Genomic DNA, 15,028 nt, shown 5'->3' with positions numbered 1-15,028 from the left:
TTTCCCTCTAGTCAGTATTTCTAGTTTTCACTGCAGCTCTAAGTTGTTAACTCTAATGAGCTACAATATTAATGATCTGGTTATGAGAAATAAATGGGTTTTATTCATATTTGAAGAACAAAACTGCGACAATTATGTTTTATATTTAGCTTGATTCTCCTGTCCTCTTTTTTGGCTGTGTGAAGCAGTCTTCTCCCTCCCCACACAAAAAGAACTTCAAAGAGAAAGGCTTTCTTGCTTTTTCGGCATAAGAAAATCAGCTTTTCCACCCTCCTATATTTATGCAAATCCAATTTAGCATAAGGATCAGGCTCTTCACTTGAGGAAGAGATTCTATTTTAATAGTATAGTCCCTTTACACTTTCAGTAGAAAAATATTTTCTTTATGTCATCATGTGACTAATTCCTAATCTGTAATTGTCCATTCAATCATAGACATGTTACCCTTTTATTATTTATTTTATTTTTTCTTACTTTTCTTTAAAAAAGGTCTTTTTTTTTTTTGGAGAGGTTTTTGCTACAGGGCGCGTGTGCTTGCCAGACAGACAGAGAGAGACATAGAGACAGAAAGCGAGAAATCACCCCCCAGGGGGGATGGTCACGCTGCAATCCCTTCTCCTCCATTCTCCTCTCGGGATCTTGGGCACACACGCACACATGCCCGGCGTGAGTTTTAAGCCACCGGGTCCGGGACGCGAACCACGGTCGACTACGTGGGAGTCCAGCGACATACCCATTACGCTAACTGCTGGTTCCCTAAAAATGGACATTTTTTAAAAGATAGTGAATTTTATTCACAAATGGAAGACTATATAGCATTTCTAAACTTTCATTTTTTAGGATCCCAAGGAGAGTCACCAAATTCAATAAAATCTTCAGTCTCTTCAAGGCAGTCTGATGAAAATGTGACAAAGTTGGATCACAATGCTACTGCAGATAAACAAACGCCTAAGAGAAAAGTTATCAAGCAAGGACACACAACTTCACCTAAGGCTAATGCGAAAGTAGTAGCAATGCCTAAAAACCAAAATCAGTCAAAGAAAGGTGAAATTTTGAGTAATAGAGATACAAAACAGAAAATGCTAAGTGGGCAGGTTATATCGAAAACTCAGTCATCTTCCCAAAGAGCTTTAAAAAGTGAAACATCTATTGTCCAAAAAAGCATGCTTCATGATGTGGGTGATAATAAGGACAAAGACAGTGTTTCTGAACCGAACCCTCCCGAAGCTGTAATGAAGGTCACATCTGAAATCAGTAGTGCAGAAGCCTTCCAGTCATCATGCAGGCCTGACCCACAAAAGTCATTAAATGATCAAGAGAAAGATAAGTTGGTGTTAGAGTGTCAAAATAATTCAGAAATGGATAAATCAATAAAATATGAGCTGGAATCAAACCAGATTTGTTCAGATAAAAGTGAAACAAAATTTTCCAATCACAAAGAAACATATCACTGCAAGGCAGATAAAATACATCGTCAGTCTGTTGGGAGTCAGAACGTAGATTCAAAATGTTGTAGCTCTCTTGCCCTAAAATCTGTGATTTCAGATGCACATGAAAACTCCTTGAACTCTAATCCAGTTTGTGATTTAGACTCAACAAATGTGGAGCAAACCCATTCATTACCAGATAGGGAGAACCAAGTAGAGAGAAAAGATACAAACAAAAAATCACGCATTAACTGTCTGAAAGATGTTTTACCTTGTGTTCCTGAAAGGACAAATGGTACCTTAAATTCTGTTCTGGATGACAGGAAATCTAAAATTAATGTACAAGAACTGACAATTGCTAGTCAGTTGCCTGATGACTCTGCCGTGAATGAAAACAAACATACTACAGCAGACTCAGATATTTCCTCCAAAGGTTTTCCGGGACAACTATCAGGGAAAAATTCTCCTAAAAACATGGAAACATTGGAAACCCCAGAAAGTCGTGAAACTCCAGAAGCTCCATTTATGGGTCACTGGAATTTGAGTACTGGTGTTCTGCATCAGAGAGAGAGTCCTGAATCTGACACTGGCAGTGCCACAACATCCTCTGATGACATAAAGCCCAGATCTGAAGACTATGATGCCGGAGGGTCTCAGGATGATGATGGGTCAAATGACAGAGGTGTTTCTAAATGTGGAACTATGCTGTGCCATGATTTTCTTGGAAGAAGTAGCAGTGATACCAGTACTCCAGAAGAATTAAAAATCTATGATAGTAATTTAAGAATTGAAGTTAAAATGAAAAAGCAAAGTAGTAATGATCTCTTCCAAGTTAATTCAACAAGTGATGATGAGATTCCTAGGAAAAGGCCAGAGATTTGGTCTCGATCTACAATGGTCCACCCTAGGGAAAAAGAAAATAATCCACGCAGCAATGTGCATTTTTCTCAGGAAATAGATCAAGTGTCTTCTTCAGCAGATGAAACAGAAGATGAAAGGTCTGAAGCTGAAAATGTTGCAGAAAATTTCTCTATATCTCACCCAGCTGCTCAGCAGTTTCAGGGAATAATTAATTTAGCTTTTGAAGATGCAACTGAAAATGAAAGCCGTGAGTTTTGTACAACTAAGAAGTTTAAAAGATCAGTTTTACTTTCAGTAGATGAGTGTGACGAACTGGGATCTGATGAAGGGGAAGTCCATACTCCTTTCCAGCCTTCTGTAGATTCTCTTTCACCTTCTGATGTTTTTGATGGCATTTCTCATGACCGTTATAGAAGGACCTGCTATTCCAGATTCTCACAAGAAAATGATAGTATTTTGGAATGTAAACAAGATAAAGGCAATAGTATATATAAAAATGAAAGCACTCTCCTGGGTCTTAGTAACATTGACTCTTCAAGAAAAGATAAACAGAATATTTCAGCCACAGAAAAAATAAACATGGTAGATGTCCTGTCCAAAGGAAGCAGACAGCTTTTTCCAGAAGATAAAAATGTAAACAGTGGAAACAATGTGGATAATAACTTTCAACAACGCAGCAAACTCTTGGATGGTGATATAAAATCTCATGAAAGACCATGTCATTTGGAGCTTCATCAAAGAGAACCCAATTCCGACATACCAAAGAACAGCACTACAAAATCTTTAGACTCCTTTCGGAGTCAAGTTCTGCCTCAGGAAGGTCAAGTGAAAGAGAGCCATTCTGCAACTACCGAAAAAGCTAATATTGCTTTATCTGCAGGTAATGTACAGAAATAGAAATGCTAAATGCATAAGAAAATGAGTTTATAGAATTTTAAAGTTGTATGTAGCCCTGAATGTTATATTTTAGTTACATAGACTGATTACTTAAGCAACAGAATCAAATTTTAAATGAAACCTTAAATTTCTTAATTATATGAAAATTAGCCAGCTACTCATTCTTTAATGATCGCTTAAAATTTTAGTGAAGAATGAATATCTAGTAAAAATTTTGTTTATTAGACAGAGCTAACCTACACAGAGATTTTACATGAAAGAACAAAGAGTTTAGTTTGCTATTATTTAGTTATTTAAGTCTAATTTAACATAAGTCTTGATTATTAGAAATTTTATTATGCATTGCATATGATTTATGGACTTGCTAGTGTCTATCTAATAGGGCTGTGCAATAACTGTAGTAACGGGACTGAAAGCACTGAGCTATTTTAACAACTAGATTGATTATTACAATTTATATGCCTTTTACAGAGATTAAAACTTTCAGAATCATTATAATTCTATTCTAAAATTTTGAAACAAAGATATGAATTTCCTTTAAAAAAAAAAGATTATATTTAGAAGCAATGGTAATATATGAAAAAAAATCCAGGCTTATTTCATATGCCTAAATGATTTCCTGTCTAATTGTTCTGTGTTTCTGTCTTCCTTATTCTAGTAATTCAAACTAATGACCCACATTTAAAATATGCAATAGTGGCTGACTGAGTAGCTATTGTGTATCGTAACTAAGAAAATGCTGAGTAGTAATCCCTGTTCAGCAAAATCTTAAGAATAAGGAGATCTTTAAAAGTTGTACTTTTTGTTTGTCCTTGCTTGCATCCTTCTTTGCATGTGCAATATACAAATAGGCCTTTAGATATAATGTATTTATCCCTTTTTTTGGAACTGACTTACCTTAAAGTCACCATCAAAATAACTATGTCTTTTGTTTTTCCCTTTAAGTTTCTACTGTAGTAAATTAGATATATGTGCATATTTTATGTTCATGTTTAAATGATTTATGTTGTTTTCTGTATCACAAGTTTTCAAATTAAAGCACGGAAAATTATTGTTAGTTGCCTATGTTGATTTTGCTGCTCAACATTACCTTTGAATTTCATAACATAGAAATGCCTCAATAATCTTGTCAATTTTGTATAAGTGTTATTTTCCCCATTCTGTGTTTTTTTTGAACTATCACTGTTATATTGTGTTAATATTGTTCTACAAAACTCTGAGGGGTACCAACATGTGCAATTTTTACATTGTGTAGTATTATGAATTATTTCAGGAGACATTGATGATTGTGACACACTGCCACAAACCTGCATGTATGACCATCGGCCTTCAAAAACCCTCTCTCCAATATATGAGATGGATGTAATAGAAGCACTTGAGCAGAAAATGGAATCAGAAACACACGTTACAGATACAGATTTTGAAGATGATCAGCACTTTGCAAAACAAGATTGGACACTACTAAAGCAACTGCTCTCTGAGCAGAATTCAAACTTAAATATTACAAATTCTCTTCCTGAAGACTTAAACTTAGCACAGTATCTAATCAATCAGACACTACTTTTAGCACGAGACAACTCAAAACCTCAGGGTATAGCACATGTTGACACTTTGAACAGATGGGGTGAACTAACATCCCCACCTGATAATTCCTCAGCAAGCATCACCATGGCTAGTTTTTCTTCTGAAGATTGTTCACCTCAAGGGGAATGGACAATTCTGGAGTTGGAAACTCAGCATTAAGAGTGTTAACATTCAAGAGAAATTGAAAATATGCTACCCCTTTATTTTTGATGCTATATTATATCCAAATGGTAGTTGTATTAGCCAGATTTAGACTGACTGTGACATTGGGGGGGGAGGGGTCTTTCCAATTTATTGAGGTAAACATAGTTTAATTTATTAAAATGATAATCACATGTAAAAAAAAGTGTTTTCTAAAATTTTGAGCATGTTTTCTATAATTAGATAAATTAGAAGACTTATAAGGAAATTCTCCCTTCAGTTTCCCTTTCCTAACTCATTATTTGTCTTTTATTTATTATTCGAGAATTTAAAAGGTGAATGCACAAGTAGATCGGTCCTTTTTCTTTTTGCACTGCATATGGTAACATAGTAATTTAAACAATAAAAAACTTACTGTGCTTGTGTCGATTTATGTAGACTTAGTCTGAATGACATTCAAACTCAGATTGGGGTGGTTGAGGCTAATAGCTGAGTGTTGGAGGGGGAAAAAAAACACTGGGCTTTCTTTACGATTCAGGTCCAGAAAGTTGTGGAGCAAGTGCATCTCAAATTTCAATCAAACTCTTACTAAAACAGGATAAAAGGAATTTCCTGTATCTCTCTTTTGGGAATATCCAGAAAGAGGCATCTGCCATTGTTCAAAAGCAGTGGGAAAACTGTCTTTTCGCTAAAGATTCCCTTTTTAGTTAATCACTCTCCATTTTCCATCCCACATTAGAGACATTTGTGAACTGCACCTACAATAACCTGGCACTAAATATGACCTTGAAATGGATACATAAGGCAATTGCAGAGTTACTGAGTTTGAATTGTGCGCTTGTGTACATGCGCACATTTAGACATGCTTGCTTTCCTTGTGAAGCTATATAGGTTAGTTGCCTGTTTCCTTATCTCTTAGTCTACAATTTTAGTAGGAAGGCAAAGATAAAAGTCTTTTGTACTAAGTGCTGCTAGAAAGAGATTACTTGGTTACCTTTAATATTGGTAGATGTTGCCCATAGGATAATGGGATTTCATAGTTTAGCCTCTCTCAAAGCTTTGTAGCCAACTCATAATTTCTCTAAAATGTGTCAGAAGAAACTTTCAGGTTAGAACTCCTTTTCTAGGGACCAGTAGATGGCATAATGGTTATGGTCACTGGACTCCCACGTAGTCAACTGCAGCTCAAGTCCTAGACCTGGCAGCTTAAAAACTCATGCCAGGCACATGTGTGTGCATACACAAACTCCCAAGAGGTGAATGGAGAAGAAGTGATTGTGGCATAGCCATTAACCCCCGGGGGGTGATTTCTTGCTCTCTGTCTCTCTAGCGAGCACACATGCCCTATAGCAAAAATCTCTCAAATAAATAAATAAATTCAGTTTCTAGTGGGTGGGAGAGAGTCATGTAAGAGAAATTTAAAATTATACAAATTTTGTATTTTAGAGCTAAATGTGAATTTAGAGTTGATTTAGCCCAGTTCCTTCAAATTCCAAAGGAGGGTGCTGAAACCCAGAGGAATTAAAAGATTGCCCAAGATCCCCCAAGCTAATTTATAGGCTAGAATCCAATGTTCTTTAATTCCAGTTTGGTATTATTTCTAACACACAATACACTTCATTTCATTTTTTGCAAAAGCTGATAATAAATACATTTATAGATAATTTGTAGTGTTAATGAGTATTAGAAGGTCAGAGAGAGCACAGTTCCCAAGACATTTTTTCCGTTTTCTCTGAATGTTAAATTGTTTTATGTTATTTTAAATAAACTTCCTATAAGTTTACAAATTCACATTTGAAACTTCACTTCTTCTTTGAGCTTTGAGGTCTTGAAAACTTTCTTCTTAAGTTACTAAGCATTAATATATCTGCTCAATTTTATCTCACATCTGCAAATAGGTAATTAGGAAAACATTTTGCTTAAGTAGTGATCGCTTAGGGGGTTTCAAGACAACGTGTTTTCATATCATGCTTGGTTGTGAACCACCATCCACCAGTTTGTTTGCTGTGAGATTAGAACTTCGTAATTCACCAAACACATATTAAAAAATAATTACTAACGTTTGTTAAGCACTTGTTTTATGTTAGACACCGTGCTAAGTACTTTAAGTATGCATTAGCATATTTAATTATCGCAGCATTCCATGGGATTTATCTGTTTATCATTTTACATTACACATGAGAAAACTGAGTTAGAGTCCTTACCTTGTTTAAGCTGCCAAAGTAGAATAAACCAAAGAGAAAATAACACACTGTACTATCATTTGGTAAGATAACTGTTGTAGACAACAAAGTTACATGAGTCCAGAAGGAGAAGCTACAGTTTGTCAGGAAGAGAAGGTTATGCCCAGCCTTAGAAGAAATAAATGAATTTTTAAGAAATTATCATTGTGTAAAAATTAAATAAAAGCAGTTCGAGCACTCGGGAAGGTCCTGGGTTCATCTCCTGAGGACTCACTCTGAGCATTGTGTGCGCTTGCCTGTGATCGACTGGCTGAAAGTGGGGGTGGGTTGTGGCATGAAGACCCTGTTGGGGATGCTTCTTTCTCTCACACACTGAAGAAATAAATGAATTTTTAAGAAATTATCATTGTGTAAAAAATAAATAAAAGCAGTTCGAGAAAGCTTCTTAGGCAAAGTGATGTTCCATATCTGCTTCAGAATTTCTGTAAAGAAGGAGCTCAGTGGCTACAATTTAGAGGGAAGTTCAGGCTAGGGGGCTTGTCTTGAAGATGCACTTGCATTGAAAGTACTTTACAACTTGTAGTTACAGATCAATAAAAATGCAAATATTTTTAAAGATGCTTTCGCCCACTAGTGGTATGGGGGTAGGGCATCATTGTGTGAGACTGGAGCTATAGCAGAGGCCTGGGTTCTGTTCCAGGACCAACCTACAGCAGGCTGCTATGGTGCACCTCTGCAATCCTAGTTAACTGGAAAGCCAGGGCATGTGGATTATGGCATGGTGAGACTCTGTCAAAAATACCTGTCTCTCATGGAGGAAAAGGGATTGCAGCATGACCTTCCCCTCTGAAAGATGATTTCTCACTATTCTTTCTCTCTCTCTCTCCAGCAAGCACACACACCCTATAGCAACAATCTCTTTAAAAAGGGGGAAAAAATTATATATGTATATATATATATCCCCACCTCTTTCATTAAGAAAGAAAAACGTGCTTTAATACATTGTTTACATGAAATTACAAAGCTCCAGTCATCCATATGAAAATAGTTTACTTATATTTTGATTTGGATTGCTTAGTGAGAACTGATTAAGATCATGGAAAGAGTTCAAAGTAACCTTATAACATTTCTTGGAGCAAAGATGTAACATCTCATTCTGGCTTTCAAGGATGAGTCGGAATTTGCTTGATGAGAGGGTAGTCTAGACACAACACACATTAAGAAACAGTGACCAGGATGGGTCTTGAGAATGAGGAGGAAGAGTGATAGGAGATAGTACTAAAGAGCTCAGATGGAGCTGTCTTCTGAAATTTATTAAATACTATCGTTGAAGTGTGTAAGTCATCTAAGCCTTGTATTTGGTAAGTACTATATCTTCTTCCATTATGTGTTTGTTTAGTTTTAACCCTCAGTGGACTGATTTCCGTAAGTTAGGAAATAGCCACCTACAATTCATAATATGTAATCATCAAAGTTCTTGGTTTTTGAGTGTTAAGTAACATAACTAAGTGTGTTTTAGAAAGATAATTGTTAGCGGGACAGCTGGGCTTGGAAAAGTGCCCAAACTTGTTAGGATGTAATTAGAATAGCTTTGTCAATCTTAACAATGCAAAGTGAAGGATTTGTTAACAGAGACATTAGGTAACAGAGACATTAGGTAGGAAACTCAGGAAGCTTGTTAGGCAGCTGCCAGAATCACCTTGGGATACCTTTTAGGGAATCATCAGATGGTGGGTATTTTTCATTGTTATAAGAAATACAATAGCGTTCGTTCAGTACACGTACACAGAGGACATGATCTGTTCCAGAACTTCGCCAGTGCTGAAAAGAAGATGATGAATGGCATAGTACCTGTCCTTGAGCAACTTACTGTGTGAAGGAGAGAGATTGTTAAGCAAAAACTGCAGAATTGTGATGTTAATAGAGTGTCTTAATAGAGCTCTGTATAAAATGTACCTATGTATAAAAAAGAGAGACGTGAGGGAGAGGTGCTTGGATAGGCTCCCTTAGTCTCTAAGGATTGGTAGGAATTCCCAAGGCAATTGAGAAGGAGCACTCTTAGCAGTAAGAGATCTCAGAGACAGTGGAGAATTCTGGTTGTTCCATATGTTGGGAGAGGAGAAGGGAATGTCATTGAGAAGGGCAAGAGATGAAGTTAGATAGGAGAGTAAGAACCCAGAGAGTAACAGCAGATGTGTATTTTAGAAAGATCATTCTGTTGGAGGCGCTAGCTGCCCGATAACGGCGGCCTGCAGAGCCCGTGAGAGGGAGGAGCAGCAGCAGCTACCTTGAGAAACCTCAACCTTGAAGATGTGAGTTTCTTTCTTTCTTTTTTTTTGGAGAGGTTTTCGCTATAGGGCACGTGTGCTCGCCAGACAGACAGAGAGAGACATAGAGACAGAAAGCGAGAAATCACCCCCCAGGGGGTATGGTCACGCTGCAATCCCTTCTCCTCCATTCTCCTATCAGGATCTTGGGCATGCACACACACGCACCCCGCATGAGTTTTAAGCCACCGGGTCCGGGATGCAAACCACGGTTGACTACGTGGGAGTCCAGCGACATAGCCATTACGCTAACTGCTGGTTCCCGAAGATGTGAGTTTCAACAACAACAAAGATTTTTCTGTTATAAGTAGCACCTCCATTTTTGATATATGTGAAATTGCAACTGAAATTTATTTTGCCAATTATGAACTGAATAAAGTTTTTGCTAGGGAAAAAAAGATCACTCTGTAGTCACATGCAGGATGGAACGGATCAGGGTGACAAAGCAGGAAGTCTAGTGAAGATTCTGCTTCAATAATAGCTTGAGCAGGGCAAGAACAGTAGAGGCAGAGGAGTGGAGATACTTGACAGATTTTAGAGGTGGGACTGGGAAAACTTATTGACTGGATAACAGAACAAGAGAAACCAGAAAATTCAGGTTTCTGAATTAGTTTGCCAAAGTGGTTGATGATGTCATTGACCAAAAATTGAAGCACATGTAGGAATAAAGATGGTTTTAATTTTGGACAAACTGAATTTGAGGTGTCCGTGGGACAGTCGAGAGGCTGAGTATAAAATTCTGAGGAATAGTCAGAAAAAGAAAGCTTGGGACCAAAAGATGGCGTAATGTTCATGTCGCTGGGCTCCCATGTAGTCAACCACAGTTTGAGTCCCAGACCCGAGGGCTTAAAACTCACACCAGGCGAGTGTGTGTGCATGCCCAAAATCCCAAGAGGAGAATGGAGAAGAAGGGATTGCAGAGTGGCCATCCCCCTGGGGGGGGTTTGGGGGATGATTTCTCGCTTTCTCTCTGTGTCTCTCCAGCAAACGCACACACCCTATATAAAAAATCTCTTAAAAAGAAAAGAAAAGAAAAGCTTGAGGAGTATAAGAAGGGTATTCAAAGTAAAAGTAGTAAGTAGGAGGCCAAGGTGAAGATGAGAAAGCGATAAATGTATATAACCTTATCCCAGTCAGAGAAGGACCATTCAAAGCTGTAAGATTGTCCTTCCACCTATCCGATCTGAAAAGATTTTTTAAAGTTTTTTCCAAAATGCTTTGTAAACAAGAGAATAAGTTTGGGATCTTATTTTCATGTTGCTTTGGGGGTGTAAATTATCTTTCGGGTATGCAATTACACGATCCATATCAAAAGTGTTTGTAACACATCCTTAACCTAGTCTTTTCCTCTCTTGGGATCTATCGTTAAAAAACAAGAACGTCCCAGCTGCTGAGATGCAGCAGTAACACAATACCTGCAGTCCTGGAGGCCACATGGCAACTGCGGTTCAGATCTACCTGAAAAACGCTCCAAATGGGCAGCAGCAAGCACCAAGGAGCAAGGACCTCGAGGACTGGGGCAGGGAATTGTGGCATGACAATGTTGAGGGTGTTTCTTCTCTCCTGTCTTCCTAGTCTCTCTCTCGTCCCGTGTGCACATATAATTCAAAGAAGAAGAAGGGGCCAGCAAGTGGCATGGTGGTTAAAGGTGCTGGATTCCCACCTGGCTGACTGCGGTTTCAGTCCCGGACCTGGCGGCTTTCTCTCTCTCTTTATCTCTCTCCCTCTCCCTCGCCCTCTCCCTCTCTGATCAAACTGAAATAAATAAATGAATACATAAATGAATAAAGTTAAATGAAAATTTTTTAAAAAAAGAAGAACCTTAAATATTTGTCTACAGATAATGTTTATTGGAAGGTTAGATATTTTGGTGAAAATTGAAAAGTAGCTACTCATCAACGGTAAGAGAAAGGCTAAATAAATTAAGGCATAATACATTATGCAAGATTAAAATTATATTCAAAATCTGTTCAATGATGATAGAAGTTTTGAGAAAAAATCATTGTTGTAGTTTTGATTTACATTTTCCTGATAATTAGCGTGGAAAAAAACATTGCTGTGGTTTTGATTTACATTTTCCTGATAATTAGCGTTGTTGACTATCTTTACATATACCTGTGTTGCCTTTTGAGGAATGTCTATTCAGAATCTTTACCATTTTAAAATCAGGTTATTTGTTTTCTTGCTGACAAATTATGTGAGTTTCTTATATTTTGGATATTAACCATTTATCAGATGTATGGTTTGCAAGTATTTTCTCCTATTCTGTAAGTTGACTCACTGCTCTTTCAATTGTCTCCTTTCTTGCACAGTTTTTCAGTTTGATCCAATTCCATGTCTGTTTTTGTTTTGTTGCTTGTGCATGTGGGGTCATATAAAAAAAATGCCTAGATAAGTAGGACATATTGCTATGGCTTCTTCTAGCAATTTTATGATTCCAGTCTTACAACTAAGTCTGAAGTCCATTTCAAGTTGATATTTGTATATGGGATGAGGTAGGGTCCAATTTCATTCTTCTGTATGTGGATATCCAGTTTTCCTGGCACCATTTATTGAAGAGACTGTCTTCCCTATTTTGTGTTCTTGGCTTCTTGACCATAGAAGTATGGGTTAATTTCTGGACTCTATATTTTGTTCCATTGGTCTTTATGTCTGTTTTTATATCAGTACCATGCTGTTTGTATTACTGTAATTTTGGAGCATATTTTGAGATGAGGTGGTGTGATGCTTTCTGCTTTGGTCAAAACAATTTGATTATTAGGGTCCATATGAATTTTGGAATTGTTTTTTCTATTTCTGTGAAAAATATCATTGGAATTTTGATAGAGATAGCATTGAATTGATAACTCACTTGAAAGAAATATGTAAAAATGTTAAGGATGGTTATGGTTGGGACCAGCATAATGGCTATGTTGCTGGACTTCCATGTAGTCGACCACGTTTTGAGTCCCGGACCCGGTGGCTTAAACTCACACCAGGCATGTGTTCGTGTGTGCCCAAGATCCCGAGAGGAGAATGGAGAAGGGATTGCAGTGTGGCCATCGCCCCAGAGGGGTGATTTCTCACTTTCTGTCTCTCTGTCTCTTTCTGTCTTTCTGTTGAGCACATGTGCCCTATAGCAAAAACCTCTCCCCCCAAAAAAAGAAAGAAAGGATGGTTATGGTTAAATGGTAGGATATTTTTTCTCTTTTATCTTTCAACTCACCTGTAGTTTCTAGGTTTTTGCCAAGGCACAGAAAAATAATAATAACAATAATAATAGGTAGGTGAGTTTGTTTTCAGCAAGTAGTGTTAGTTAACAGTGTTAAATGCTGTCTGAGATGTCAATAAAGATGCATATATACACACTTGTCCCCTGGATTTGAAAATTAGGATTTTATTTGAAATTTGTTCTACTCCATTTTGTTGCAATAACAGGAAATACTAGCACTGGGTGATTTATAAAAATAGATGTTTATTCAGTTCAGGTCCAGGAGCCGTATCTGGTGGGCATCTTGCAGAATCATGATGACATCATGAGGGCAAGAAAAGAGCAGCATGGCTCCATGAGTCTCTTTGTTTTGCTCTCATTCACTTTCCTTTTAAATCCACCAGGGCTCAATCATAGAGGACTCCACTCTAATCATTGTAATCCCACACTCTTCCCAAAGAAGAGATCTTTTGATCTCTCATCTTTTGACACTATAATTGGGTAAAGTTTTCACTCTCTTCATCTCATTACAGTGGTTCCACATAGGAATTTTTAGAGGGTATGTTCAAACTATAGCATGTTTTTTACCAATTGACAGTGTGTGTGCGTGCACAAGAGAGAAAGTGAGAAGCACTCTCCATAGGCTCTTGGTCACACCACAATCCCCTTCCTCTCTAGCCATCCAACCCTCTGGGAACCTAAGTATGTATGCACACACCCAGCATGCTTTCAGGCCAACTGGGGCCAGGGACTTGACTTATAGCCTCTAGTGCAATGGTGTGGTGCACTACCAACTACCCCACAGAGGCCAGGCCTCATTAGTGATTTTTTAAAAGATTAGTAGTAGGGATAGACACTAGACTGCAGTGGAAGGAAGTAAAGAAGTAGAATTTATTCTTCCAAGGAGAATGAAAGGAGACAATGGTAGCTTTAAGATACTGTTGTTTATGAGTTTGAAGTAATTTCAGCAGTTCGAAAATAAAAAATTGGAAGTAATCAGTGAATCAAGAATCATCAAGAAAGAGATGGGGAGAGATGGGATCAATACGAAGAGAATTAACTTAGACCAGCTGGTAGCATGGTGGTTAAAGCAGCTGGATCTCACATAGCCGACTGTGAGGTTTGAATCTTGGACCTGGTGGCTCGAAAAACACATCGATATGTGTACATGCGTGTCCAAAATCCTGAGAGGAGAATGGAGGAGAAAGGATTATGGCATGCTCATCCCTCCTAGGGAGTAATCTTTTTCATTTTCTCTCTCTGTCTCTTTCTATAGTGAGCACATATGCCCTTTAGCAAACAAACAAACAAAAAATTATACAGGGCATTTCAAGGAATTTCAGGTATTGAATATAACTAAAGTACTAAATGTATGTGGGGCATCAGTGAAAGATGAGGCTGGGAAAATACAGGTAGACCAAAATATGATGAGCTCTGTAGGCCCTTCCAAGGACTATGAGCATACCATTTAGAGGTCTGAGGAATTTAAAAATCAAAGGCAAACACATAAGTCTATTTTATTAAGATCATTTAAATTCTATTTAGCACTTGAATTTGTTTTTGTCTGTCTTGTAGACAAAGACACAGAAAAGTGCAAAAAATAAATCCTCTTTTGCAACCCAAAACTCATTGTTTAGTATGAGTTTTGATACATATAAGAAGGAATATTACTGCTCAAGACAGTTCAAAGTGATAGGATCATTCATATCAATAAAAGTTGGATCCAGAAATGATTCATGGTTTAATAATTAAAAAGCATTGGACATGAGGAAAATCTCAATTATATTCTATCTAATTCATAAGTTGACAGGATATATTAAGATTGTTCTTTTTATTTATTTTTAAGGCTTTTATCTTGAAAATGTCTGGAATTAAAGGTATTATCACATCCCACAGATGTTGAGGAACAAGTCTGAACTGATTTTCTGTGTAGAGGGTGTCATTTTGAAAACCAGGCAGATGCAGCCATGCCAAAAGTGGCCCGAAGTCAATTATTTAAAGAGATTGGATCCCAATATTCCTGGGTGGACAGATGTTGAAGTTACCAATATGTTCATAGTTCTAATGGAGAAAAAGGAAGACATGAAAAAAATGTGGTAGGGCTGACAGGACAACTATGAATTAAGTACCAGTTATTTTAAAAAGGACTATCTTGACTTGGGCCTTGGAGGAATGAAGGTGGTGGTGTCCTTGGTGAGCAGCGGAAGGAATCAGAAATTCAGATATTCCTTAAATAAGAATTTATTGACTCTTAAATAATTTTGCTTATATACATAAAAAAAAAACTCAAAATCAGCATGTACTTTTGTTTTTGGCTCGAAGTTTTTCTAGTGTTTTCTGTGGAAAAAAATAAAAATTTGTTACAATTGGTTAAAAAAAAAAAGAAAAATATACGTCATTTTTTTCTCTAAAGGGTTG

At 37.3% G+C, this 15,028-nt stretch overlaps 1 protein-coding gene and 1 non-coding gene across 2 annotated transcripts in view; both read left to right on the top strand.

Annotated features, from left to right (window-relative positions):
* Positions 1-6,097, top strand: part of BTBD8 (BTB domain containing 8) — a 110,270-nt gene extending 104,173 nt beyond the window's left edge. Inside the window, exons 18-19 of the mRNA XM_006140153.3 lie at positions 841-3,168; positions 4,459-6,097. Coding sequence (XP_006140215.1) covers positions 841-3,168; positions 4,459-4,928 — 2,798 coding nt within the window. The 3' untranslated portion in view covers positions 4,929-6,097. The remainder of the gene's footprint in view (positions 1-840; positions 3,169-4,458) is intronic.
* Positions 6,098-14,153: 8,056 nt separating this feature from the next.
* LOC114007312 (small nucleolar RNA SNORA40) lies at positions 14,154-14,279 on the top strand. The gene has a single exon (XR_003548934.1). It is a non-coding gene; the product is annotated as a small nucleolar RNA SNORA40 (small nucleolar RNA).
* Positions 14,280-15,028: the final 749 nt, after the last annotated feature.

The sequence above is a fragment of the Tupaia chinensis genome, unplaced genomic scaffold (genome assembly GCF_000334495.1).
Source record: "Tupaia chinensis unplaced genomic scaffold, TupChi_1.0 Scaffold000023_1, whole genome shotgun sequence".
Taxonomy (NCBI): Eukaryota; Metazoa; Chordata; class Mammalia; order Scandentia; family Tupaiidae; genus Tupaia; species Tupaia belangeri.
This window is presented reverse-complemented; position numbering and strand designations above follow the sequence as displayed.